This window comes from Panthera leo, chromosome B1 (genome assembly GCF_018350215.1).
Source record: "Panthera leo isolate Ple1 chromosome B1, P.leo_Ple1_pat1.1, whole genome shotgun sequence".
Taxonomy (NCBI): Eukaryota; Metazoa; Chordata; class Mammalia; order Carnivora; family Felidae; genus Panthera; species Panthera leo.
Genome location: NC_056682.1, coordinates 170,083,598 through 170,110,100, shown reverse-complemented (window position 1 = coordinate 170,110,100; position 26,503 = coordinate 170,083,598). Strand labels below are relative to the sequence as shown.

General features: G+C 41.8%; 1 protein-coding gene across 16 annotated transcripts in view; it reads left to right on the top strand.

Moving 5' to 3' along the window:
• LIMCH1 (LIM and calponin homology domains 1) overlaps nt 1-26,503 on the top strand; it is a 326,428-nt gene that overhangs the window by 204,970 nt on the left and 94,955 nt on the right. For all 16 annotated transcript variants that reach the window (XM_042936513.1, XM_042936500.1, XM_042936499.1 and 13 more), the window contains 3 exons: nt 15,232-15,338; nt 20,860-20,890; nt 23,115-23,225. In XM_042936513.1, the coding sequence (XP_042792447.1) occupies nt 15,232-15,338; nt 20,860-20,890; nt 23,115-23,225 (249 nt within the window). The remainder of the gene's footprint in view (nt 1-15,231; nt 15,339-20,859; nt 20,891-23,114; nt 23,226-26,503) is intronic.

Here is a 26,503-nt window from a genome sequence, read left to right as displayed (position 1 = left end):
TGAGAGCTCATGAAACAGTGGAAAAATAAGTCCTAGACTCTCACCAGGGAACACAGAGCTGGGTGTACACATTACTGCTGCTGTGGTTCAGGCAGTACCAGGGGAGCATGGCCCAGAGCCACATGGCACACTTTCTAGAAGGCAACAGTTAAGCCATCTTTAGAGTATTTTCCTCAGAGACTTTGTGTGAACTAACATTGATTAACCCATCTAAACATTATTTATAACCTATCAACATTTTTGGTTTGTGAATTATCTTGAGACTAATGAGGTTTATGTCTTTCTATGCTATGTATATAAATTTCTATGCCAAGAGGCAGTAAAGTGACATGGTGAAGAGTAGAGGATCTGGGATCAGACTGCCTGGGGTTTGATCAGCTGTGTCCCCTTGAGGAAACTACACTACCTGTCTGTACCTCGCTGTCTCATCTGGAGGATAGGGATAACCAGAATATCTACCATATAGGGTTGTCGTGGGGATTTAGTATGTAAGTACACATAAATTGCTTAGAATATTGTCTGGCACAAAGTGAGCGCTCAAGAAGCAGAGGAGAAGGAGGAGGAGGAGAGTATTTATTATTATCACCATCATCTTTATCATTATTTTCGAGAGATGCAGAGAAAGACTGTAGGCTCTGAGACAGACTGGAACGCCTCTTAGCCTTGTCACAGATGCACGGTGTAACCTTGGGAAGTTACCGAACTTACCTTTCCTTTCTTGTGGTAAAGTATATACAACAGAAAATTTGCCATTCAACTAGTTTTGCATGTACAATTCGGTACCATTCAGGGCATTCACACTACTGTGCCACCATCACACTGCCATCCGTCTTCAGAACTTTGTCATCATCCCAGACTGAAACTCTGTACCATTGAACAGCAAGTCAACTGAACTTGTTTTAAATGCTGTTTTTTTCCCACGTCTGTTAAGGTAGGCCTAATTAGGGCTGGGTTGCTAAAATTAAGTGTGCTAGAAATTGTGAAGTCCCAAACATCTTAGTACTTTGCAACCTTTGGTTCCGGCCCCCTGGATGAGACTTCAGAACTCTGAGCGTGTAGAACAGGGTCCTCTGCAGCCACATTGGTGGCCCTCTACATTCCTATGCTCATCCTCCCCCACCCAGCTCTGGTGACTTTTTTTGCTCGGATATCTTGTTTTGTGAACATGAACGGCATATGCAATGTGTTAACTCTTTTCCGATGCCAAGAATGTGCTAGGTGCTATTTGTGAGAGATAACTTGCCCATTAGATTTATTGTCTAAATTAGGCCAAACACTAACTTGGAAAGAGGAAGCCAGTATCCACGGAAAATTTATTGTTTTGAATATACTTTTTTTTAATGTTTCTTGAAGATGAAATGTGGTTTCCACTTGTGCGTGATTACAAAGTTGAGAATCTAGAGTTATTTGAAGATAATCTTTTCTCCACACCTTTTTTGAATTACATAGAAAAAAAAATTGGAATAGTTAAGGGGGCCCTGACTTGGGTTAAGAACCTGATAAACTTAAAAGAATAAAAAGAGTGGCAGTGATGTTTTCACCAGATTTCTCTTTTTTGCTTCGAATTCCTACTCCACATGCCTCTTCTTCCTTTTCGCATATGTTTTAATATCAGCAGAACATCTTAAGTGAACTTTTCTCCAGCCAAAAATTTTAAATACTAAAATTACTTCAGGCCATGGTATATGTTGACGAGTGCAAAGGTTGATTTTGGTGTTTTACTTTGTGGTATTTCCTTTCTTGCTGGCTTTTTCGCCTTCTCAGTAGAGAGGTTGTGACCTCTAAATATGATAGGGGTAATGGTATTTGGACCTATCAATATGGCTCCTGCTTTGCACTCTCATTTGCCCTCTAAAAGCCTGTTTCTTTTTCTAATGTCCTCCACATGTCTGCCCTGGACCATGAGGTACTTTGTTCTTGGGGTCATTCTGACTAGTAAATTGTTGGCTTCACTGGGAGCCCTATAAAGACAGATGTAAAATGTATCCTTATTGTGAGGCTTGAGGGAGGCAGAGATGAACCAGATCCTGGCTGTTTGACTCCTGTTAGCCTGGTATGCCTTGGAGGTTGGCACTGTCAGCATGGGAACTGATCCGAGGGTCTAAGCAAAGGTTGACGGTTTTAGATTAGGGGCCACAGCCTAAGTGTGGTGACTATTTCACTCTCATTTGTGTGCGATGTGGAAGTATAAACCATGTTTCGGTCATTCTTTGGGAGTTCAGCATTTCTTTGTGTTTTGTGAGAAAGCAAAAGGTGTATATGGGGGCAAAAGGGTTCTGAAGTCCAGTACGTTTAGGAAATGCTGAGTTAAAATTAAGAGTTTAAAATGAGAAGAATGGAAGGAGTTTCTCAGAAGCGTTAGTCTAAGCCTTATGAACTCCAAGGAGGGGCAGCACTTTGCAAGTTTTATTTGATTATTTATTTGACCCCCTAGGAGATGTGCACACTAGGACAGAAATTTACAACAATTGTGATGAAGAATAATTGTTGTTAGGGGGAGGGGTGTGTGCATTTTTTATTGTTAGGTAAAATACATATAACATGAAATTTACCATTTGAACCATTTTTAGTTATATAATTCAGTGGCTTTATGTCTCCTGATAATCATCACTATCCATTTTTAGAACGTTTTCATCATCCCACACTGAAACCCTGTAGCCATTAAACAATAACTCTATTCATCTGAATCTCTAGCCCATAGTAACCCCCATTAGACATTCTGTCTCTGTGAATTTTCCTATTCTAGGTACCTCATACCAGTGGAATCGTGTAAAATTTATCCTTTTGTGTCTGGCTTACTTCACTTAGCATAATGAATTTGAGATTCAACCATCTTGAAGCATGTGTCAGAATTTCCTTCTTTTTTAAGGCTGAATAGTATTCCATTGTATGTATGTATCACATTTTGTTTATCCATTTGTCTGTTGATAGGCAGATGGTTTGGCTTTGTTTCCACCTTTCGGCTATTGCGAGTGTGGACATTGATGTACAAGTATCTGTTAGAGTCCCTGCTTTCAATTCTTTTGGGTGTACATACCTAGAAGTGGAATTGCTGGATCATACTGTAATTCTGTGTTTAACTTTTTTAGGAACTGCCGAACTATTTTCCGCAGAAGCTACATTTTTACATTCCCACCAGCAGTGTACGAAGATTCTAGTTTCCCCACATCCTTGCTAATACTTATTATTTTTCTTGTAGTTTTTTTTTAAATAGCCATTCTACTAGGTGTCAAATGGCATCTCATTGTGGTTTTGATTTGCATTTTGTTGTTTGTTTAATTTCTAGTCTAGTTTGGACTGATATGTGATCCTACAATTAACTACACAGTTCCCATGATATGCAGGTTGGATAACATCCAAAATGGTGTCTACCTTGTTCAGGGAAATGTGTCTATTGATCATATGCTTGGATGTGCTTAGAATGCCAAATTGCTATTAAAGTTTTTAAAACCTCACTTCCGGTTCTGCGTTTGTCTCATCCTGGCCCAGCAGTCCAAACCTGCAGCAGTCCACAGACCGCAGTTTGACTATCAGTGTCCTGAGAAATGCTGAAGTCATATATTCCATGTCAACAACAGTTTGGCAGTATTGTTTAATGAGGTATGAGAGCTTGAACAGTTTTATTCTAGCATAATATGAAGCTATTTTTCATTAAATTCCCAAATGCAAAGAGAGAATTATGCCGGAAAACAATCTGGCGATATAACAATAGCATTTATGCTGAGTTTTAAGGTTAGTCTGAGTAGTTTGGGGAGTAGTGTAGTCACTTTTTGGAGGCATAAAACCTTGGAATCTAGACAGTTTTTCTGATAGACTGGAATCCCAGTTGTCCTGAGATAGTACTGTCGTATTGACCCTTGAGTAGGCTTGAATGTCAAGTCCTGAAGAGGAGAAGCAGCTGCCATGTGGACAGTCATGAGTCTGGAATCCAGAACAAGAGAGAAAATCAAGGTGCTAGACCTTTGGGATTGGGCACTCTGTTTTCCTACATGTCCTGAAAGAAGAAGAGCTCAGCTCCAACCACTGTATTGACCAGGAATTGTGCCTGAAAGCTCTTCCAACAGAATTAGTTCATTAATTATGCTTGTTTCATTCTGTGGTTAGCCACCTGTGGCACCAGGCCTGTTAAGTTTGGGAAACTGAGTCTGCATTACAGTGTAACATATAGGCCCTTTCAAAAGAACATCTTTAAATACATCTGTATTCTACTCCGTACTACCTTTGAGGAAAAGGTCCATATCTGGTCCACCCTTGTGAAGGTAGCTAGTGTTCTTATCTTTGTCTGACCTGGGTCCCCTGATTAGGGAATCACATTCTCCTTTTGGAAATTCTTCTGCCCCCGTACCCTTACCCTACCATTGATTAAAATGACTCATGGTCTCTTTTACCCATCTCCTTAGTCACTGTGGGAGGGAACCTCACCAATAAGGGTCTTTTCCTTTTCCTGGGATTTTTTCGAACTGCACGGGAAAAAAAGAATTAGTCCTCTTAGGGGGTGACAACCTTCGTATATGAAACTTGGTAACTAGGGATCCATGTGGAGGAAACCTGTCTGCAATGAAAGCAAATAAGTCAATGTGCAGAATGAGCAGACAAGAAATGAAGCGATTGCAGGTTCCAAACACATGAGGTCCTGGCTTCCAGTTTCAAAGGGTCAGGTGCATCCCCACTCCCCTGAGACTGGGGTGTACTGGGCTCTGTAATCCAATATATGTCTGTTTCCATCCAGAGTTCTCTCACTTGCAAATAAGAGTCCCAGCTCTTACCATGACCCCTTTCTGCCCAAAGCACCTAGCACAGTACATTGCCTTTCATTTAATGAATATGCAGTAAATATATTTGAATAAATTCAGAAGAAATAAACTAAAAGTAACGTAGCATACCACTGGCTGTTTGATCATCACTCTAATGTAGACTTACATTTTGCACCCATGGCTGAAAAAATGTTATCAGATTGTTTTCAAATGCCTTAAAATATCCTACTTTATATTCTTTTTTTAAAAAAAGCTTTCATATGCAGAACTGGGATCACCCAGAGTGAAGGGATTTAACTCTTGGGGGCTAATGACATCTGTGATGGAGAAGAAGATGAAGGCATGGCAGAGAGATTTTAGAAGGCAGAGGAGGCATGTAAAAAGCTCAGCAAGGACCGGGAGAGGGGCTGATCAAAGATACCTAGAAGGATTACCAAGTAAATCCAATGGGGCTCAGTGAGGTGGAAGCTTATAAATTTATAGCAGCCCCAGACCCAATAACAGCATCATTATTTCCAGTAGCACCAGGGGCAGGCCATTAGGGATTTAGGGCGATCGGTAAATAATACTCCTCTCTTCCCCTCTCAGCTGAGGCATAAACACAGGAGGCAAATAGAGACCAAAATATCAGATTTACTTCTCATGAAACAAATAGGAGAACATGGGTTTAGAGCTGTAGCCAAGTGGGTTTGCTAATCCTCACTCCTGAATTAACTTTATCCACCCATTCCTGGCACAGCTGGACAACCACAGCCCTCCCCCACAGAGAGAAGCCTCTTACCACATGGCAGAGACAGACAGGACACATATGTCTTACAGACAGGCTGTCTTCCACAGAGGGGAAGTCCAAACTGGCTGAACTGAGCATGCCCTGTTCTTTCTCCCACACCAACCTGGCAGAAGAAGAGTGAGGGGCCGGAAGTGTTGTCCCCTCGTGTAGAAACATGAAGAGTGGGCATACCTGATCCCTCTTCGAATAGAGGCAAGAGATGGCTGTGTTGGTTGGCCACCAGGCTCATTTCCAAGGCTAACTGTTCCACCTGCGCTATTTCCTTTTCCTAGTCCTTGCCCCTTAACAGAAAGACAGAGAGGCAGGGGTGCCAAAGACACAAGAAGGGGAGCAGTAGAAGAGTCTCACTGGTCTGGAGTGGATCATGAAGAAAACCAGGCAGCAAGGGGAGAGGGAAATGTACTGAGAACAAAGGGGCATCTGGGGTTGGAAGAGCAAACACTATGGGAGAGAAGGAATGAGGAGCCTGGAGGGAGAGGGGCTAAACCCACAGTAGGATGTTGGAGTTTAAAACTCCGCAGGCGTGACGTTTATGACCCTGGGTGACGATTATGACCCGAAATAGGGCGTGTAAGTAAAAACTTTTGAAATCAAAGCAGTTAAAGAGCTGGAAAGCCAGGTTATCGAATAGGCTGCCCGTGGAGAATTTAAAGTCAACTAAAATGTTGATTGTATTGAGTGGTGAGCTTGGCGTCAGCGTCCCCCATGATTGTGACAGAAATAATGAGTAGGATGGAAGGTCATTATGGTGGAGAACCGATGGCTCAAACCTCAAATGAATGAGCATTGCTCATGAGGATGATAGCATCAGTGGTCTGGGAGGGGCAGGGAAGCTCTAGGATGAGCAGGGCGCCACGTTTCTCCTGCCATGCAACTTGCCTAAAAGAACCAGCCTGCCAACCTTCCTTTGACCCACCATCCCTCACCTCAGAATCTCTTCTCTGCCAGACTTCCCAAAGGTGTCTCTGTGTGTTTTCTCCAATGTTTTTGGTTCTGCACTGACTTCCTAACTTTGGCAGTCTGGTTTCTACCCTGTCATTGCAGGGAAATTCTCCCAAAAGTCAGTAATGTCCTTCTAATCAGAAAATCCAGGGGCGCCTGGGTGGCTCAGTCGGTTAAGTGGCCGACTTCAGCTCAGGTCATGATCTCGCGGTTCATGAGTTCAAGCCCCGCGTCGGGCTCTGTGCTGACAGCTCAGAGCCTGGGGCGTTTCAGATTCTGTGTCTCCCTCTCTCTGACCTTCCCCCATTCATGCTCTGTCTCTCTCTGTCTCAAAAATAAATAAACATTAAAAAAAATTTTTTTAAATAGAAAATCCATTCATTGACGACTTAACAGTTTACATTCTAATAGAAATAAGTCTCATAATAGAAAACACTCATCGTGCCAAACATTGTCCTCTTCTAAGCACTTTATGTGTATTTTCTTACTTAACTCCTCACAGCAGCCCTATGATATTATGAGTATCTCCATTTTGATGGTCATTCATTCCTTCCGTGCATATTTATTGGATGTTGACTTACTATATACCAGAGATTGTTTTAGGTAATAGCTAGGTAAGAAAAAAAGCAGTGCAGAGGCACTGGCAGGGTTGGCTGAAGACCAGCAAGGAGTTGGGCCTGGCTGCAGAGAGAGGGAGGGCGGTGGAGACGGGGTCAGAGAGGTAGTGGGCAGCAGCTTCTGGAGGGCTTTGGAGGCCATTGTGAGGATTTACTCTTTTAGAGGAGGAAACTGAGGCAGGGACCAGGTAAGCAACTTGCCTGTGGCTATTCAGCCAGTAAGTGGCAGTGGAGGTACCCTAGATGCAACATGGTAGCATTTGGCTCTGGAAAACACGGGGCTCCCTGAACAGTGCTCTCATTTGGCTTCCCTGGCAGTCTTGCCTGGGTTCTCCTGTTCTCATTTGCCTCTCTTCAGGCATAATGAGCTCCTTCTCCTCGGACGGTTCTTTAAATGTTGGCATTCTGGATGATCCTGTTTTAGTGTCTCCTGTCCTGTCTGAACTCTCCTGGGCAGTATCATGCTCCCGGTCCTGCCATGGGCACGTCCTGGTGATTTCCAAACCTGCATAATTCCACCAGAATTCACCCCTTAGCTCCAGACCCAAATAGAAGCTCCCAAAGAGCTGTGGTTCTTTGAATACAGAATGTTCCAGACTTAATTTATCATTTCCAGTTCTCGCAAATCTCCCCCTCCTCTGTTCCTGAAGATGGTCTCAGTGGTTAAAAACCTCAGCACCGCCTCAAACACCCTCCTTCTTCTCTTTTTCTACTTCCAAATCTACTCAACTGACCAGCCAACGGGGGTGCTCACAACCGCCCCCTCTTTTCTGTTCTTGTTGCTTCTGTGTGGGTTCAGGCTTTCCTCATCTCTCCCTGAGCTCTTGTAATAATCTCTTAAGTGCACCCTGTGTTCCAGCCAGTGGATCCCCCTGCTGCCACCAGACATTGTCTCTGTAAATAAAGGTCAGATCCGCAGACTCCTTCCATCCTCCTCAGCTGCCCTTGTGTCCTCACCACCCAGAGAACAGTCCAGATCCTTCCCAGGGCTCTCACATGCTCCTCCAGCTGCCCTCTCCTGGCTTTCTTCCCCTCCCCAGCTTTTCCTTCTCTCCCTGCCACCAGCCATGCTTCTGCTCATTTCCCATCCATAAATTGTCTTCTGCTCCTTCTAGCAGCCACCCAGCTGCCACCTTCTGGGTCAAGCTTCCCCAGAACTGCCGCCCCCCGCTACTCACCCCCCACCCCCCCCCCCGCCGGCATAACAAGCCACCTCCCGGTGGAAGGCCTGCTATCCTCATTAAGCACTCCCGGCAAATATAAATGCATTGAAAGTCTGGCCAGTGTTGATTGTTCTGGGCACCTGCCAGTTGCTGGAGCTTGGCGGGAACCCATACAGGCTGGGAGAGCGACCGTGAGCACACGGCAGGTCCAGGAAATCCCCAAATTCTATTAATTGTGGGGTAAGTTCCTGGAGATGTTTTGGTAACGTATTCCTTAAATTCTGAAATCCGTAATTGCTTTTCTGCTAAAGGGAGTTGGTTTGCTTCACATGTAGAAAACCTAACAAAAGTCATGTTTCTTTAAAAAAATTTTTTTTGATGTTTATTGAGTTTTGAGAGAGAAAGAGGAAAGGACAGAGTGTGAGCTAGGATGGGCAGAGAGAAAGGGATACACAGAATCTGAGGCAGGCTCCAGCCTCCAGGCTCCAAGCAGTCAGCACAGAGCCAGACGCGGGCTTGAACCCACGAACTGTGAGATCATGACCTGAGCTGAAATCGGACGCTTAACCGACTGAGCCACCCAGGTGCCCCCTGTTTCTTTCTTTCTCTCTCTTTCTTTCTTTCTTTCTTTCTTTCTTTCTTTCTTTTTTTTTAAATGTTTTCATTTATTTTTGAGACAGAGAGAGACCGAGCTTGAGCGGGGAGGGGCAGAGAGAGGAAGACACAGAATCCGAAGTAGGCTCTAGGCTCTGAGCTGTCAGCACAGAGCCCGATGTGGGGCCTGAACTCACAGAGCGTGAGATCATGACCTGAGCTGAAGTCGGATGCCCAACCTACTGAGCCTCCCAGGCGCCCCTCTTTCTTTTTTTTTTAAATCAAACCTTGTAATATAATACAGAAAAGTAATATTGGTTTTAGTTATTGATTCTCCAAAAGGATCTGATCCTCTCTGATATACTTGCAAATTTTTTTGAGATATCCTAATCCTTATTAAGATTTTTAAGGCAAATATTTATTATAGAAAATGTATTAAGATAAGAAATTCAGCGGATGTCATCGCAGTTAACATTTTATTATTTCCACTCAGTCTTTTCATTTGTTGAAACAGAAAATTATATGGATGCTGGGTGTATATGGCATCTTGAATACCTGGCAATGTAGGCGTCTAGGTTCATTTGAAACACGAATGAGCTTCCTTTCATTTTCTGGGAACTCCAAACCCACCATCATGTTGACCTTTCCCTGTTGGCTGTAAAGGAAAGAAAGCCAAGGAGATGGGACAAAGAAGGCAGCCTCTTACCACCTGTTTGGTTTCCCTAGAGAACCATTAAATGCTGGTTCCTTCCCCCAAGCTGGAAAGCTGCAGGCTGTTCTGCAGAGGATCAAGGAACAGAGAAGTCCCTGTCCAGTTGGAAATGACAGCTGGAGAAGGGGAAAGGTAGCAGCAGGCTCCTTCCTGCCTTCTGAAGATATGAGGGGGAGAAAGGATCAGGCCGTGGTGTGATCAGAGGTTTGTGCTGAATTGCTTGTCCACCCTTCTCCCCTCCTCCCCCCAGTGGTACTGCCTTGGGCTGATGAAGCTTTTTCTATGGCCTCCGGAATCCTGGAAGCCAAGAAGGCTGCGTGATTGGCTTTTCTCAACGCATGCACTTTCCCGCTGAAATGTTGTTCTGCTCAGCAGTTAGGTTCGTAATATGGTTAATACTCCCTCCACGTACATTTTGGATTAAGTGGGCATGTTTGGTTCTGAGAACCACCATGCAGAGGTTGTTTCTGTGAGATAATTACAAATGACATGTCAGCAGCTGTCTTACAAATGGACTTTTGGTACATAGCTTGTGAGTAACTTTGAGGTAGCCTGTAGAAAAGTGACAAGTTGGCAGTTAATAATAGTAACTAAACAATAATAGCAACTACCTTTTTAAACTTTCTTTATCTTTTTCCTTTCTCTTTTTCCCTTTCTTTCTTTCTTTCTCTCTCTCTCTCTTTCTTTTCTTTCTTCCTTCCGTCCTTCCTTCCTTCCTTCCTTCCTTCCTTCCTTCCTTCCTTCCTCTCACCATGTCCCATGTCACTGGCAAGGGCTGTAGTGTATATGTATAGTGTATATACACTGTGTCTGTTTTTCAGGGATGGATAAACCATTCCTCATTTCACTTTCCATAGGCCTTTGACCTGAGTTGACAAGAATATAATAATAACTTCCATATAATGAATGCCCAGAAGGTGCCAGACATTGGCTGTGTTCTTAATATATATCCTCTATAATTCTGGTGTTCCTGTAAGGTTGATGGCACCCCCCCCCCCCCACCTTATAGATTCAGAATCTGAGGATCAGTAAGATTTGGAATCGATGCCTAAGGCCGAAAGCTAATAAATGGATGGGACTGGAATTCTAATTGGAGACCTTTGGACTCCAAAGCTGTTTTACAGTGTCCCTTGATATATTTGTTCTTCTCTCACTTCCACTGATTGGAAGGCAGACCTCTGTTTAGGGGTGTCTTGAACAAATCCAGCCATTTAATGTATCATGGAAATTAATCCAGAAGATAAGAGACTTTTGTTGTAAGTCCTTATGAATTTACCTACTAGAATGTCAGCTGCATGAAGATAAGGAATTTTATTGGTTTTTGTTGTTGTTGTTGTTGTTGTTGTTGTTGTTATTCTCATAAGTCCCTAGAATGCAGCACTTAATTCATTTTAAATGTTGAGTGAGTACCTACTATAGGCCAGGGATACTGCTTCACCCTGGAGGTAGAGACCACCCTGGGCTTTCCTTCATTTTGCCTTTGAAGCAAGAAAAGCAGGTAGCAAAGTACAAGGACTTTTTCAGAGAAGAGGCCCTAGAGAGGGCGGAAAGCTCAGGCCTTCTTAACCCTAGAGCCCTGAGGAGTGTTTTCATGCATGGGGCGGGTCCACAAATGAATGAAATGGGAAACCACTGAACCAAGAACAAGGAGGAGCTAATGCATGGTAGCTACAAAAACAGCGGTCTAAATACACACATTAATATTAGTCTAACACAAAATGGACTCTTTTTAGGAACTGTACATTAAGTACCCGTGTTGAATTGAGACTCGGGTTACAGTACTTTCCAGTTAGCCAGAGATGGTAACTTTCCATCAGTGGCACTTGATCACTTACCTCAGTGACTTTGCAATAGTTGACTCTGAGGCAACCATTATTTTCTCCTTGAATTTTATGAAATTGGTCTTGCCAGCCAAGCCATGTAGCTGAATACGCTTCTATAAATTTAAAACCCTTTTGTCCCAACTTTTCTTGGAAAACTTCCAAAGGTACAGAGAGGTTGAAAGAATGGCCTAGTGAATGTCTACGCAGCATTCACCTGGCATAGGCCCTGTGGACTATACAGCCTGTGGGCCAAATCCAGCCTAGTGCCTGCTTTCTTAAATAAAATGTATAGGACTACAGACATTCCCATTCATTTATGTATTGTCTGGGTGCAATGACAGAACTGAGTCATTTTGTCAGAGACCATTATGGGCCCAGAAAGCCATATTTACTACATAGCCTTTTGCAGAAAAAGTTTGCCAATCCCTAATTTAGATTCACCAATTGTTAATATTTTGCCATATTTGCTTTATCTCTTTCTTCATGACGAGCAAATATTCTCTCTCTCTCTCTCTCTCTCTCTCTCATATGCACACACCTTTTTTTCCCCTGACTATTTGAAATTATGTCATAGACGTTATCATAAATCATCCCTAAATAATTCATACGTTTGCTTAAAAATAAAGACATCCTCTTATATGGCATCATCATCCTGCCTAAGAAAATTAACATTTATTCAATAATGTCCTCCAACATACAGTCCATATTTAAATTAGATGTTTATAGCCTTATTTACTTTTCTGTTTTGCAACTAGAATCCAATCAGAGGTCATAAATTACATTTGGTCATCGTGTCTCTTCAGTGTCCAATTTTTTGTTTTTTAATGACTGACATTTTTGAAGAGTCACTCAAAAACTTTTTTTGAAGGCTTACTAAGTTTTAATGGGTTTGTAATACGACAATAGTAGGAGGTAATATAATGGTCACTGCCGTAAATCAGTGTCTTTTACTTCTTCTCCTGTGGGACCGAGACTCTGTTGTACAGTTTGGCTTCTGGAGGTACAACACGAAGATGGGAGTTTTTCTTGGAATTGTACATGTGGAAAAATCTCAGTGTGAAGAGCAAGGCAGATGGGAATTTGCAGAATGCATTTTATGTAATTAAAGGCACAGTCCTTTTTACCCACTCTGGCTGCTGCCCCTGTGAGCTCTTGGCTGCGGAGCTTTTTCTCGGGGCTTTTCTCCTGACCGGGGTCTGGCTCCCCTCCAGTCTCATTAGGTTGCAGCAAGGAGCCGAGAGGAGGCCGGCAGTCATTGAAATCTGCCAGCCCCAATCATTCAGCCTAGCTGGCAACGCAGTCTGTGTGATGAATATAGCATGGCGTTCAAGGGCACATCTGGGGTTGCCTAAGGGAAGAGCACCTCCTTGCCTTTCTTAAGGACCAGAAGTGCCACAGTCGTGTGCCTCTTGTGGGACTCCGTGGTGGTCAAAGCTTGGTCCTTTTATTGTGGTCCCAAATGATTCCTAGAGAATACCAGGACCCATCCTTTGTTTTCCTCTGGGTGAGAAGTCCTCAGAGCTCACAGACCAACCAAAAAGGTAGTTGCATGCCCTGGAAACGACTGGCACGCGCGTCTAATAAAACTCTAGAGATGGGAGGGAGAGGAGGAAAACTTCAAGGAGAAATTTGATCTTTTTAAAACATGCAAAGTAACTGAAGGAGAGACTATCAGGGGTGTGGCTAGCTTTGGACTATGACCAGCTTTTGTCACTCTGTAAGAGGTGTGTGAATGATGCAGGTCTTGTGCGTGATGGCCCATCGTGACTGCTGACGAAAACCCAGGACACGGGAAGGACATAAAACATTCTGGGAGGGGTCACCTCCATGGAAGCGAAGTGAGACTGTAGTATCTTCTCATTGGTCTCCCTGCCTCCTGTCTTACCGCTCTGAAGTCCTTCCTTCACACTCTCTACTTCCCCCTAGGCCTACCCCCAACAGTCTACTTCCGCTGCAGATCTGAGCACCATTTCTCAGATTACAGCCCCTCTGTGATTTCTGTGGTCTGCTTTCTATAGCCTTCAAGGCCCTCTGTGATCAGCCCCTAATTCCACAGCATCATCTTCCTTTGGTGCCGGCCTCAGATTTGATGCTCGTGTCCACCTTATATGCCACATCCTTTGCTGGCTGTGTGAACTTGGGCAAAGTGCTTAATTGTTCTGTGCCTCAGATTGCTCATCCATAAATGAGGATGACAATAATACCTGCTATCAGCGCCTACAAAATACCTACTAAGGTAAAATACCTACTAAGGTTGTACAGGGGTTAAATGAGTTAGTATATATAAAGCTCTTGGGAGAACGCTTTCAATATAAGCTATATAAAGGTTAGCAATTTATTGCTATTGCTCTTGTTGTTTTGAGCCGGGGTATATTAATTGTTTGGTTGCCTGCATAAAAAATCACTATAAACTTAGAGTCTTAAATCAATACCCATTTATTATCTTAGTTTCTGTAGATCAAAAGTATGGACATAGCATGATTGAGTCCTTTGCTAAGAGTCTCGTGAGGCTGAAATCAAGGTGTTGGTTGGGGCCGAGGTCCTATCTCTGCTACCAAGGCTCCTCCAAGCTTATGTGCTTGTTGACAGAATTCATCTCCTTGCAGCTACAGAACTCATGGCCACCAGGAATTCTGTTCACTTTCTTGAAATCCTCCCCTGATTATGTCAGGCCCAATCAGATAATCTTCCTTTCAATTAACTCAGAGCCAGCTGGTTAGTAAGGTAATCACAGAGTGACATCCATCGCATTCACGGGGCCCTAGCACTCCAGGGGAGGCGATTGTTACAGGGTGTGTACACCAGGGGGCAGCATTCTTGGGGGTCATCTTAGAATCTGGCCTACAGACTGGGTAATTGGGAAACACAATACTCTTTGGTTTACTTTGTTGAACAGCACTTGCGTGAATATAATTCCGTAACCACCATCATTTCAGATTTTTGTAGTAACTTTCTTAGAGTATTCAGATGGATTCAGACTGGTCGGGCCCCTTTATTATTCCTCTCCTGTAGGTCTCTCTAGCAGAAGTCTTCTAGGAAGAGGACAGTGAGGACCTTGTAACCAACAAACCTGCTGCTAATGCCCTGCAGTTCCAGAAGGGTGACCCACAGTTGTAGTCCCTTTCAGAAGCCATCTGTTTATTCTTGACTCTCAACAGATGAAGGGCAGGATCCTCAATGGTCAATGGTGCCTCTTACTCTGCCAGTTCAAAGAGAAAATGTTCACGTTGGAAAGGGTCTTTTGCATTATTTTCAAAAGCTTTCAATGCCCCTCTTTTTTTCTCTTCCCAATTAAGTCTAGACTGTTTTCCCATTTATTTTTGTTAATGTTTTATTTATTTTTGAGAGAGAGAGAGAGAGAGAGAGCGCACAAGCAGGGGAGGGACAAAGAGAGAGGGAGACACAGAATCTGAAGCAGGCTCCAGGATCCAAGCTGTCAGCTCAGAGCCCAACATGGGGCTCAAACCCATGAACTGTGAGATCCCGACCTGAAATGAAGTCGGACTCTTAACGGACAGAGCCACCAGGTGCCCTAAAAGATGCTATATTCTGCTTTTCAATAATATTTTACTTGCAGTTGTACACAGATGTATTAAGGTAAAGGAAAAAAAATGAATTTGGCATGGCTGTGGGTTTAGAAATTTGAAAGTGTCTGTTTACCTTGGCATATCCTAACCAAGTATGATTTTATTTTCCAACAAGCCATAATTTAGGTCTGACTCTTGCTGTCTTAATGACTGACATCCCTTTGGTAATTTGGACTATTAAAGTGGAAGGGCTGGATCATAAAAATAATATAAAATAATATACACTTGGATTTCTTTTCTTCCCTCCAGGACAATATCATCTTATTCTTGAGAGGCTGTAAAGAGCTCGGCCTTAGAGAATCTCAACTTTTTGATCCTAGTGACCTACAGGATACATCCAACAGAGTAACAGTCAAGTAAGTAACACAAGATTTATGTTTAAGGGACTGGTCAGAATGGCTAATTAACAACTCAGGAAACAACAGATGTTGGTGAGGATATGGAGAAAAGGGATCTCTATTGCACTGTTGGTGGGAATGCAAACTGATGAAGCCACTCTGGAAAACAGTGTGGAGGTGCCTCAAAAAATTAAAAATAGAACTGCCCTACGAGCCAGCAATTGCACTACTAGGAACTTATCTAAAGGATACAGAAATGCTGATTCAAAGGGGCACATGCACCCCCATGTTTATAGCAGCACTATCGGCAATAGCCAAAGTATGGAAAGAGCCCAAATGTCCATCAACTGATAAACGAATTAAGAAGATGTGGTGTGTATATACACACACACACACACACAATGGAATACTACTTGATGATGAAAATGACTGAAATCTTGCCATTTACAGCAATGTGGATAGAACTGGAGGGTATTATGCTAAGTGAAATAAGTCAGAGAAAGACACCTATCATATGATTTCAGTCATATGTGGAATTTGAAAAACTTAACAGATGAACATAGGAGAAGGGAAAGAAAAATAAGATAAAAACAGAGAGGGAGGCAAACCATAAGAGACTCTTAAATACAAGAACAAACTGAGGGTTGGTAGAGGGGGAGCTTGGGGGACTGGATTATATAGGTGACAGGCATTAAGGAGGGCACATTTCGGGATGAGCACTGGGTGCCATATGTAAAAGATGAATCAGTGGGTTCTACTCCTGAAGCCAAGACTACACTATATGTTAACTAACTTGAAAATTAAAAAAAAAAAGATTTATGTTTAAGGAAAACCTATTTATGGTTTGACTTGTAACTTTGTAATGATGTTGTAAGGTCTAAGAAGCAGAGTATTGCACATGTCTCATAAAATAAAAACGTGAAGGTAAAAATCAAGCTTTCCAAACAAGACATATTGGCCTTCCCCCTGTGTACGGCTTTCATTCTGATCAAATGTAATTTTTTTAAAGCAAAAATCACACATGGAGAGTTAGAATGTTAAAAAGAATGAGAAAAATGTTAGGTGAGACTTACTGGAGGGAGAAGCAAGAGAGAAATATGCACAGAATCCGTGTTAGACAAAAAGCCTTTATTGGCTCTAGTTGGGCATTTGAATAGGCTCTTAGAAGACTACAAACTTGGTAAACAGATCCGAGCACTGTTTGTTATGCAAAGAGGGCAATAGATTCTGGAGAAATCGCTTCCTCATTTACATTTGTAACTGTTTTCTCATATGTCAGTGATCAGGTTCTTTGAAGATGGATTATTGGCTATTTGACTGCTGTTGACTGTGTCTACTCACTGAGCCATGTTTGTGGCCAAAGAATTTTTGGGAAAGAATGGCTCAATAAAAGAAAAGGCAGTGTGCTTCTCTGGAAAGGAATAGCGGGTGACCAGGGTAATGAGAAGAAAGATCGTCTCGTCATGAGATGGTAGAGATAACTTTCCTGTGGCTTAGAAGTCCTTCACACTCTACACATTACATACAAAACATTTCCCACTTTGGTCAAACAACATTTGGCATGAATATGCCCTAATAATAAGCTTAATTACATAGATAGGGTCTGTGGATTGCATACACTTCTTTTGATTACTTTTGGGCCATTTTGTCATGGAGGAACAGAAAAGGGAGAGAAGCCAAAACTCAGGGCTCTTAATTGTATACTCGTTGCCAGTATTGATTGGGGGGGGGGGGGGGTAAAGGAAGCTACTGAATGAAATCAAGTTAGTTCACATTGGATTTTATGATTCGTGACTGGGAATTGATTATATAAAATCATTTCACTCTTGTCAATGTACCTTTCTTTACTATTTCTCATGGAAAAAAAATTGCTTAAGGGCACAAACAGAATACCAATTATGGTATTTGATTATGGAAACCACCATAAACCTCATTTTAGACATCACATGCTCCATATATTAATCCAGCCTCTATAAATTATTCATTTTAGGAGATGGTTTCTGCCTCATCTGACATGCGTAGTTTGACCTAGGTGGCAAGTGGCCAGAAGCAGTAGTAACTATACGACATCATAACAATTAGTGATATGCACATCGCTTGGAGGGTAAAGGAAAGTTTACTTTGACAGTGTTGGCAACTGCATTTTTTTTTGAAGCTATTCTAAATCAATGTGTCACTAAACCAGGAGAATTTTGAGATAGTTTGATTTTAGAGATTCAGAATTTATATCACCTCTACTGCCTATCTACAAAAACCTGGGCATCAGGAAGCCAGGAGTCTGGCCCTAGACCTGCTACTCCCTGGGTCTATAATCCTAGGCAAGTTCTCTTGCTTCAGTAGGGCTCTGTGTCTTTATCTATAAGATGGAATTGGACAGAATGTTCTCACAGGTATGATTCTAGCTAAAGCTTGCTCAGTGTTCAGCTTGCTCAGATCTGGGAAGATGGTCCAACCAACCTGTGAGGAAACACAGAAAACAACCTAAAGAGGAAAAGTCACTTAGACTAATGAATGACATACAGTCAGTCCCTTCTCACTGTATCATCTTCCCCTTCTCCTGTCTTTTTTTTTCCTTCTGTCATTTTTCTTTATCTTTCCAGCTGCTTCTTTTCTCCATCTCCTTTTCTTCCCTGTGCTTCCCCTCTCTTCTTTATCTTGTCTTTCCATCTCTCTCCCCTTTTGTATTCTTTTTCTTCATTTTCTTCCCTTTTTGGTTCTTCCTTCACTTGAGAATTATTTTCTTTAGGCAAGTCTTTCCTATCACCTTCCGTAACTTTATCATTTTTCGTTCATTCATTCAGTAACTATTTACTGAGCGGCTACTATGTGTCAGATACTTTCCAGTCATTAGACAACTGGAATGAACAAGATAGCCAACACTTCCTGTTCACAGGTAATTTACACACAGTGTCAGGAGATAAGAAATACACAAGTAAATCAAAAAGATAATCACAGGGAGTGAGTGATAAGTGCTGAGAAGGAAGTAAAAGATGATGTGAAAGATAGTGACCATCACAACATATACATGTATCAAATCATCATGTTGTGTTTTTTAAACTTATACAGTGCCATATGTCAATCTCAGTAAAACTGGAAAAAAAAGATAGTGACCAGTCCAGAGGTGGTCAAACGTAGCCCCTCTAAAGAAGTAGCATTTCAGCTGAAGGCTGTGGGCTGAGACATGAATGGGAAGCAAGAACCAGCCATGTGAAGACCTACAGAGCATTCAAGGCAGAGGAAGTTCAAGTAGAAAGCCTGGAGAGGAGCAACAGACTTGCTCTTTAAAAAGGATAAGCAAAGTATCTGGTGTGGTCGAAGGGTAATGAGCAAGAATGAGTGTGGTAGGTGGGCAGCCCACAAGCCTGGCAGGATGCTGAACCTAGAATCATTACGGAGAAAAGTGTTTCCTTCACTGTATGAGTTTATAGAAGAACATAAGGAACTTTGTATTAAAATTATACCATAAATTCATTTACAGTACTTAGAAACTCATTTCTAGTTTTAATGAAGGGTGGGGCATAGAATGAGCTATCTGCTTCACAGCTTTTCTGTAAATGATGCTGGTTTCATCTGGCACCAGACAGGGAACATTTGTAACATATGTAGATTCTTATCGCTATGGTAGATTAAAATACAAGTGCTGCATCTTTCTGCTTTACCCTCTGAGGGTTGAGCAGAACATTAGTAGAGATGGAAAACACCCCTTGACGCCACTAATTAATAGCGTAAGCCATACAGTACAGGGGCAGATCCCACAGAGCAAATGTGGATACTTTCCTGAAATGTTTTTTTTTTTTTTTTAAATATAATTTATTGTCAAGTTAGCTAACATACAGTGTATACAGTGCGCTCTTGGTTTGGAGGGGTAGATTCCCATGACGTGTTTTTTTTTTTTTTAATGCTCTTTAGTTTAGCTTTTATTGGAGGTAATTTTTCTTACTTTTCTTTTTTTTTTTTTTTTTTTTTTTTTGAGAGGTAACTTGAGTAGACTAAAAAGAAAAAAGAAAGAAAGAAAAAAAAGAGGGACAAGCTGCAAATGATTACTGCATGTGTAATTTAGTGAACTCTACCTGTAATGGATGCCAGACAACCTTGATGGGGAACGAAAGCCTAATCCAGAAAGGCATGCCGCAAGTTTATTCCAGGGAATTGAAGCAATTGCATAAAAATGAGGAAAGGCTATGGCTTGCTCCTGAGCATGTCTCCGAAAATTTTGGAAGCATTTTCACACAATTGGTTGTTAGGTAGAAATCATTCAGCAAATATTTTGTGAGCTCCTACTATGGGCCAAGCAGGATTTTTTAGAACTGGGTCACAATGATAGTCAATGAAGTTTCATTATCAATACAGAATACATTTTATGCTCCCCATTCTTAACTTATCTTTCATTACAATTTCAAATCTTGCATAGATTTTTTTTTGTTTTCATCATTTTGTTTTGTTTTTGTAAGTTAAAAAATCCCAGCAAACATCTAAGCAGGTAATGCCATATTTTTTTTTCTACTAAAAAGGGGAAATTTTCTCTTAAATCCAAATGAGACCAACGTTTCCTTCAATCCAAGTCCTTGTTGATGGGTTTATCTCCTTAGCATATACTATCTTGTTTTCTATTCCCTGAAATATCCACTGACTTAAAATTGTACACCTATTTATTAATATGTTCTTTGGGTCAGAATAAGCAGCAATGAAGTAATTGGTGTCTAAGTGCTTGAACAAATTCTTGACTGGTGTATACAATACAATTATATTCACCCTTCCCCTGCTCTGCACCCCAACTGAAGTTACTGTGGGAAAAAGAAATGCAGTCCTTTGTTTTTCCTAGCATTTATTTGTTGACATGTTAAAGAAACTTCGGAATAATTTTGTAGAAATTTTTATATTCCACTATATGAATATTTTGAAAGTATCAACAACTAGCTTTTTTTGTTTATAGTTCGAGAATAAGTACTTATGTATTTTTTAGAATGCACATGTGTATATTCGAACATAACACACATATTTTCCTGCTTATGGCTAATTCCCAACACTAATTTCTATCTGTAGCAGACAAGAACAAATATTTGGGTAACATTGCCTCTTCTGCATATATTTTCAGGTCTGTTTAATTAAGTAAGGTTCTAGACCCTTTAGACTTTTAGTACTACTTGTACAAAGATTTTGAAAGGGTAGTAAGATTTTGATTTCACAGTGGTCTATAATCAAGGCACAAATTTTACCTTAACAGCTGAGCTTTGAGAATACAAATATAAACGGTCCTAGTTTTTAGATGGAATCCTTCATTTTCCAGATGTTAAAAGGCATTCATCTTTTCATGGTGCACTTTGGAAGGCTGATTTCGTCTCGTCCTTTTGCATCTTGCTTCCTAAATGATTTTATTTAGTACCTGAAATCACTCATCATAGACCTTAGAAAAAATGATATAGTCTGCTGATTTCATGATATGTGTCTGCTTCAAGTACATCTTAGAGGTGTTTAAGGGAAGATCACAGGGAAGCAACTGCTATTCTGACTGTATTTTCTTTTCCTTTTCCTTAATTAGGAGCCTTGATTACAGTAGGAAGCTGAAAAATGTAAGTGTTTTCACTTCACTTTCAAAACATCTTTCCTTCTAATTTTTATGGTTCAGGTGTAAAATTTAGCTCATAAGTTCATTGCCTTCTGTATGCCTTGCTAGGAAGAGTCCTTAGAAAACAAGGATAGGTGTCTCTGATAGAATAATCAATCACTGTGATAGAAACAAAAATTATAGATGGGGGAGTTTTCTGTAATTAATAAGGACTCATTCCAGAAGTAAATAAATGAAAGCTCGCACTCTGTAATTGTTTCTTAAATACAAGATGATCTGTCTCAGCATTAATCTCAGTTCCTTTCTGTTTGTAGGCACAGATGGGATTATTAAATAAAGCAGCTGAGCACACTTTTTTTAGGGAAAAGATCAGCATGATATAAATAGTGTTAACTGTCATGGGCCTGTACTTTTTCTATTTTTTTTTAATTAATCTTTTGGGTTTTTATTAATACTTCCCCAAATCAACTTTTTGGAGTTGGATCTTATTTTCAAAGAGCAAGTACATTAGTGCTTTTTTTTTTTAATGGGAGAGGGTTAGAAGGGGTAAAGGGAGAGAGAGAGAGAGAGAAAGAGAGAGAAAGAGAGAGAGAGAGAGAGAGAGAGAGAATCTCAAGCAGGCTCCACACTCAGCACAGAACCCAAAACAGAGCTCAATCCTACAACCCTGGGATCATGACCTGAGCAGAAATCAAGAGTCAGACACTAAACCGACTGAACCACCCAGGTCTCCCAGTGCTTGTTTATTTTAACTTTAAATTAGGAATCTAAGAAATGACCTTGTGTATATAAAATTTAAAAGTGGCTATGACCCCTCCTTTTTTTTTTTTTTTTTTTTTTTTTTAATTTCCAGGGTGCTATTATATTTGGTTGACATTTTCATTCTTGTCTTCTTTTTCCTCCTGTAAAACTAGGGCTATAGGCCATTTTTTCTCATGCATTTAAACAAATCGGAAAACCCATAATCTAAAACACAACACCGTTCTATCTTTCTCCTGTTACACCTTTCAAAATAGCCTCATACTCTTAGCCCACATTAGTTAGTTTATGGTCCTAGTTAATGTCCTGACATTTGGAATTGTCTGTTCTCTGGAAATTTATTTGTAAGCAATCAGTTTAACAAGACTTTCTGGAAGTTTTGAAGGATTCCTGAAGTGCAATTTTCCCACAGAGGTGGAAAACCGAATCACATCGTAGCATCAATACCCACAACCATATTTTGGGCCTGTTGCCATCTGGAACCATGTACACATATCACATTGTCCAAAGCATTTCCTGGTCTAGCAAGTGGAGGGAGGAGGTACCATAAGTACTTCCCAGCCTGATTGAAGCAATAAGACCACATGTGAAAATAAAATAATAGCTTTTCCGTAAGCTTCAGATCCCAATAATTCAGTTTTAAGGAGCTCCTCTTCAGCCTTCTGGGTTTTCTGGAAAAATTGATGGAAAGAGCATTTGCTTTTGTGGACAGTTTCTTTGGAAAAACAGAAAAAAATTAACTTGGGACTGCAGCTTCAGACTCTTGAAACTTCTTGGACATTTGTAAGCACGCAAGGTTATTAAACTGGCAGTAATCTTGTCCAGGCTACAAATTCCCATCTCAGATTAATAGGAATCTAACTATACCCCAAAGCTGGATATCTGAAAATCGTACTCTCTATTGGATTGCTTTCTTCTGATTTCAGTTAGATGGGTTGTGTTGCTCTTGTGTTGGGAACCACTAACTAACCTGGCTCACTCCTCTGAGGTTTTGCAGTTGATCTTAGCAGAACCTCTCTGACCACAAATAGAAATCGTGAGCCTCTAAAAACACCTTCTCTCAAAAGGGATTGACAACCCGTTTCCTGCTCATCTGGGTAAAGGCTCCGGAGTTATAGAAAACTTTTACTTCCTAATTTTGAAACCTTTATTACATAAAAATAATTCTGGAGGATTTGTTTCTCCTTCTTGCCATCTTAGAGATCATTTTGTTACAACCAACCTTTTCCTAAAACTGGAGCTTTATTTTAACTACCGAATCATGTTTGTGTTGACTGATAGAGCGTTGGGTTCTTATTAAAATGATTTTACATGTAATGGATACCTCATGGATGGTGGTTTTTATGAATCGGTGTTGCACATTCTCTCCTTCCTGCTTTCCTGTTAGTAGAGCATTACTGATTCCTTAGCTTAAAAAGTAATTCTCGAGGGAAAATTCTCCTGCCCTTGGGCATGGTTTTGTTTCACAGGTATTAGTTACCATTTACTGGCTGGGAAAAGCAGCAAACAGCTCTGCATCCTATAGCGGAACCACACTGAACCTGAAGGAGTTTGAAGGCTTGCTGGCTCAGATGAGAAAGGTAACTTGACTTTTCTTCTTTATCCCAAGAGGTTAAGATAAGAAGGGAAATCAACACCTTTGCTCCTTTTTAAGATGATGGTTTGGTGTGGTGAAATTGCACAGCGATGTCTTGCACTCAAGGGAGGGACCGTTTGTCTTACCAATGAGTTCTCTGCCTTGTGTATCCCATGCCTACTTGAACTTTTTGTAGCCTTCAGAGAATGGAAGGTATGAGCTCTCTCCAACTTTAATTCCCAAAGAGCAAATTCAGTCTGTGAGTATGTGGCTTTGCATGCCAGAGAGCTCAGTGCTTGTTTTCTTGGGGGAGTAACGCCTGAGTTAAACAATACAGTATTATACGAAAATGAAGACTTGCTCTGCATTTGTCCTAAAGGTCATTTTGCTTACCCGTCAGGGTGTTGGTGGGGGTGAGAGGTAAGTCTGCCAAGTTCTTGCTGGGTGGGCATCCACTGGGCTCTGACAAATTAGAAACATTCTCTCCTGAGATGTGCATTTTATGGCCATTGTATTCGGATGACCTGGAAACTTGGAAAACATTTTTTACAATATTCAAAGCTTTATTTATTTATTTGATTATGGGAAAGACTGATCTAATGTAGGAATTTGTCAAAGAAACAGTGGGATGTTTTATGTGTGCCTGCCTGTATGTTCCTTTTAAGGTTCAGCGATGTATGTGAACTCATCCAAAGTTCTAGGATATAGTATTACCTGTGAGCAGCCCCACCCAACCAGCCTAGTGACGTGGTGAGGCTCACTTGAGGCTCACTGGTGTCATCCATGGGTTTTGGATAAGGTCCGTATTGTAGCACAAATAGTTAAGGCCTTGCCCTTCCTCATTTCTCAAACATGCAAACTAACTGCACTAATGAGACCCCCTGAGAGACATTCGCACTTTGACAAACTTGCCCCCCTGCCTGTCCCCACCAAGACAGAGAGTGAGCAAGTGGCAAAGGGGCAGAGGGAGAGAGAGAAAGAATCTTACTGGTAGATGGGTCATCTTTCTTTTAGATTTTTAGAGAGAGAGCACAAGTGGGGGAGTGGGGCAGAAGGAGAGAAAGAGAGAGGAAGAGAGAGAGAATCTTAAGCAAGCTCCATACTCAGCATGGAGCCTGATGTGGGGCTCGATCCCACAACTCTGGGATCATGGTCTGAGCCAAAATCAAGAGTCAGACGCTCAACTGACTGAGCCACCCAGGCGCCCCGCGTCGTCTTTTTACAACTGTTTAAAAGCCCTGCCTCACAGTTCCTCTCTTTGCTGGATACTCTTGGAATCTGATTTATTTTTGTTATGGACATTTCTTACTAGCTCAGCTCCTCTATAATCTTCAACTCTCTTGGGGCGCCTGGGTGGCTCAGTTGGTTAAGCGTCCAACTTCAGTTCAGGTCATGATCTCACAGCTTGTGGACTCGACCCCCATGTCAGGCTCTGTGCCGAAGCTCAGAGCCTGAGCCTGCTCCGGATTCTGTGTCTATCTGCACCCCCCAACACCCCCATTCATGCTCTGTCTCTCTCTCTCTCTCTCAAAAATAAATAAACATTAAAAAAAATTATAATCTTCAACTCTCCTAGCTTCCCTTTCTATTGAGACCATTCTCTATGTCAGCTGCCTTGAAATGACCTGTTGTTGTTAATAGCTGTTCCCTTTTTTTAAAAAAAAAAATGTTTTTTACTTATTTTGAGAGCGAGAGAGAGAGTACGTGCACATGCATGCATGGGGGAGGGGTTGAGATGAGGGAGAAAGAGAATCCCAAGCGAGCTCCACGCTGTCAGCTCAGATCCCAACATGGGGCTCAATCCCACGAACAATGAGATCATGACCTGAGCCTAAATTAAGAGCTGGACACTTAATCAGCCGAGCCACCAGGCGCCCCCAGCTGTTCCCTTTTTTTAATGAATGTAGACAATATCACAGGACATGAGGGAATACTTGGTATCCCTGGACAAGGCATGACTTAACTAAAATGGCCCGCTGTGGTATTCCCATACCTCTAGGTAGAGAGTAATTGACCTGAACTTCACACCTGGAGGTGCTGGAGATATCTGTTTCTCTGGAATATATTTTATTTCATTTTATCTATTAAAACTGGGCTTATCTGAGAAATGCAGAAAACCCTAACAGTGACTTAAATAAGACAGAATTTTATTTCAAAGTCACATAAAAGAGGTCTGAATGTGAGCAGTGGGCAGGTGATCATCAGGTCGGGCACCCAGGGTCCTTCTTTTTACTCCAACATCCTCAACCCTTGGGTTCTCACCTTCTGGTCCAACATGACTGTACAAGCTGTAGCCATCTTATCCACATTGGGGTCCCGAGAAAGGAGGGATGAGGGGAAGAAGGGCCTATGCTTTCCCTTTAAACACACTTCTGCAAAGTCATACACGCACCTCTGCTCATATCCCATTGACCTAAACTCAGTCACACATCCATGCCTCACTGCAAAGAAAGACTTGAGAGAGGTAGACTGTACCACAGCTAAAAACTGTGGATATTTTCAATGGAGAAGAAACGGAGAACAGATATTGAAGGGACAGCCAGGAACACTTCTGCACGGATGCAGGCTGAAATAAATTTGGAATTAAAATGTTTTCTTTCACAAAGGAGACTAGCCAGAAATTTTTTATATTCATTTTCCTAGGGTGAGAAATGTGTATAAAAATTATCAACTTGTAAAGTGACACATGTAGAGCCCTTAGCGTAAGCTTCTGGCACATAGTGGGTATTCATAGTAGATTGCTGTTGCTATATACTGAGAAAAGATCTCTGAAAGCATAGTGATGGTGGCCTGTCAGTGAGCCTGGATATGTCAGAGGGGGGTTTCCCAAAAGAGGGGACTCTGAAGTGGAGCAAAGGAGAAATATTGCAAGAACGTTGAGATTGAAGGAAGAACCACGGGGACTAAGGTGGCCTTAGAATCGTGGGGACGGGAGCTGGAAGGCAAACATTCCAGGTTCTTCCTCTCTACGGCTCTCTCTCCTTGAGATTTCCTCACATCGGGGAACATGGCCAACAGCGTCCACAGGGTTACCTACTTCTAGCTCCTTGTCCAGAAAGCGAGGGAATTCTTCCTCCTTGGCCCGGCTGCACAATTGCTAGGGCTTTACCCTGGCCCAGTGTGGGTCCTATTCCTGAACCAGGCTCTGTGACCGGGCCAACGGGTGCCGTGACTGACCTAAGCACCACTGCTTTAGGAGGTGAGGGGTGTCAAGTAGAGCAAGGGATGAAGAGCAGGGAATGTGATAGGCAGGAACGGACCTCTGCCAACATCCACTTCTCT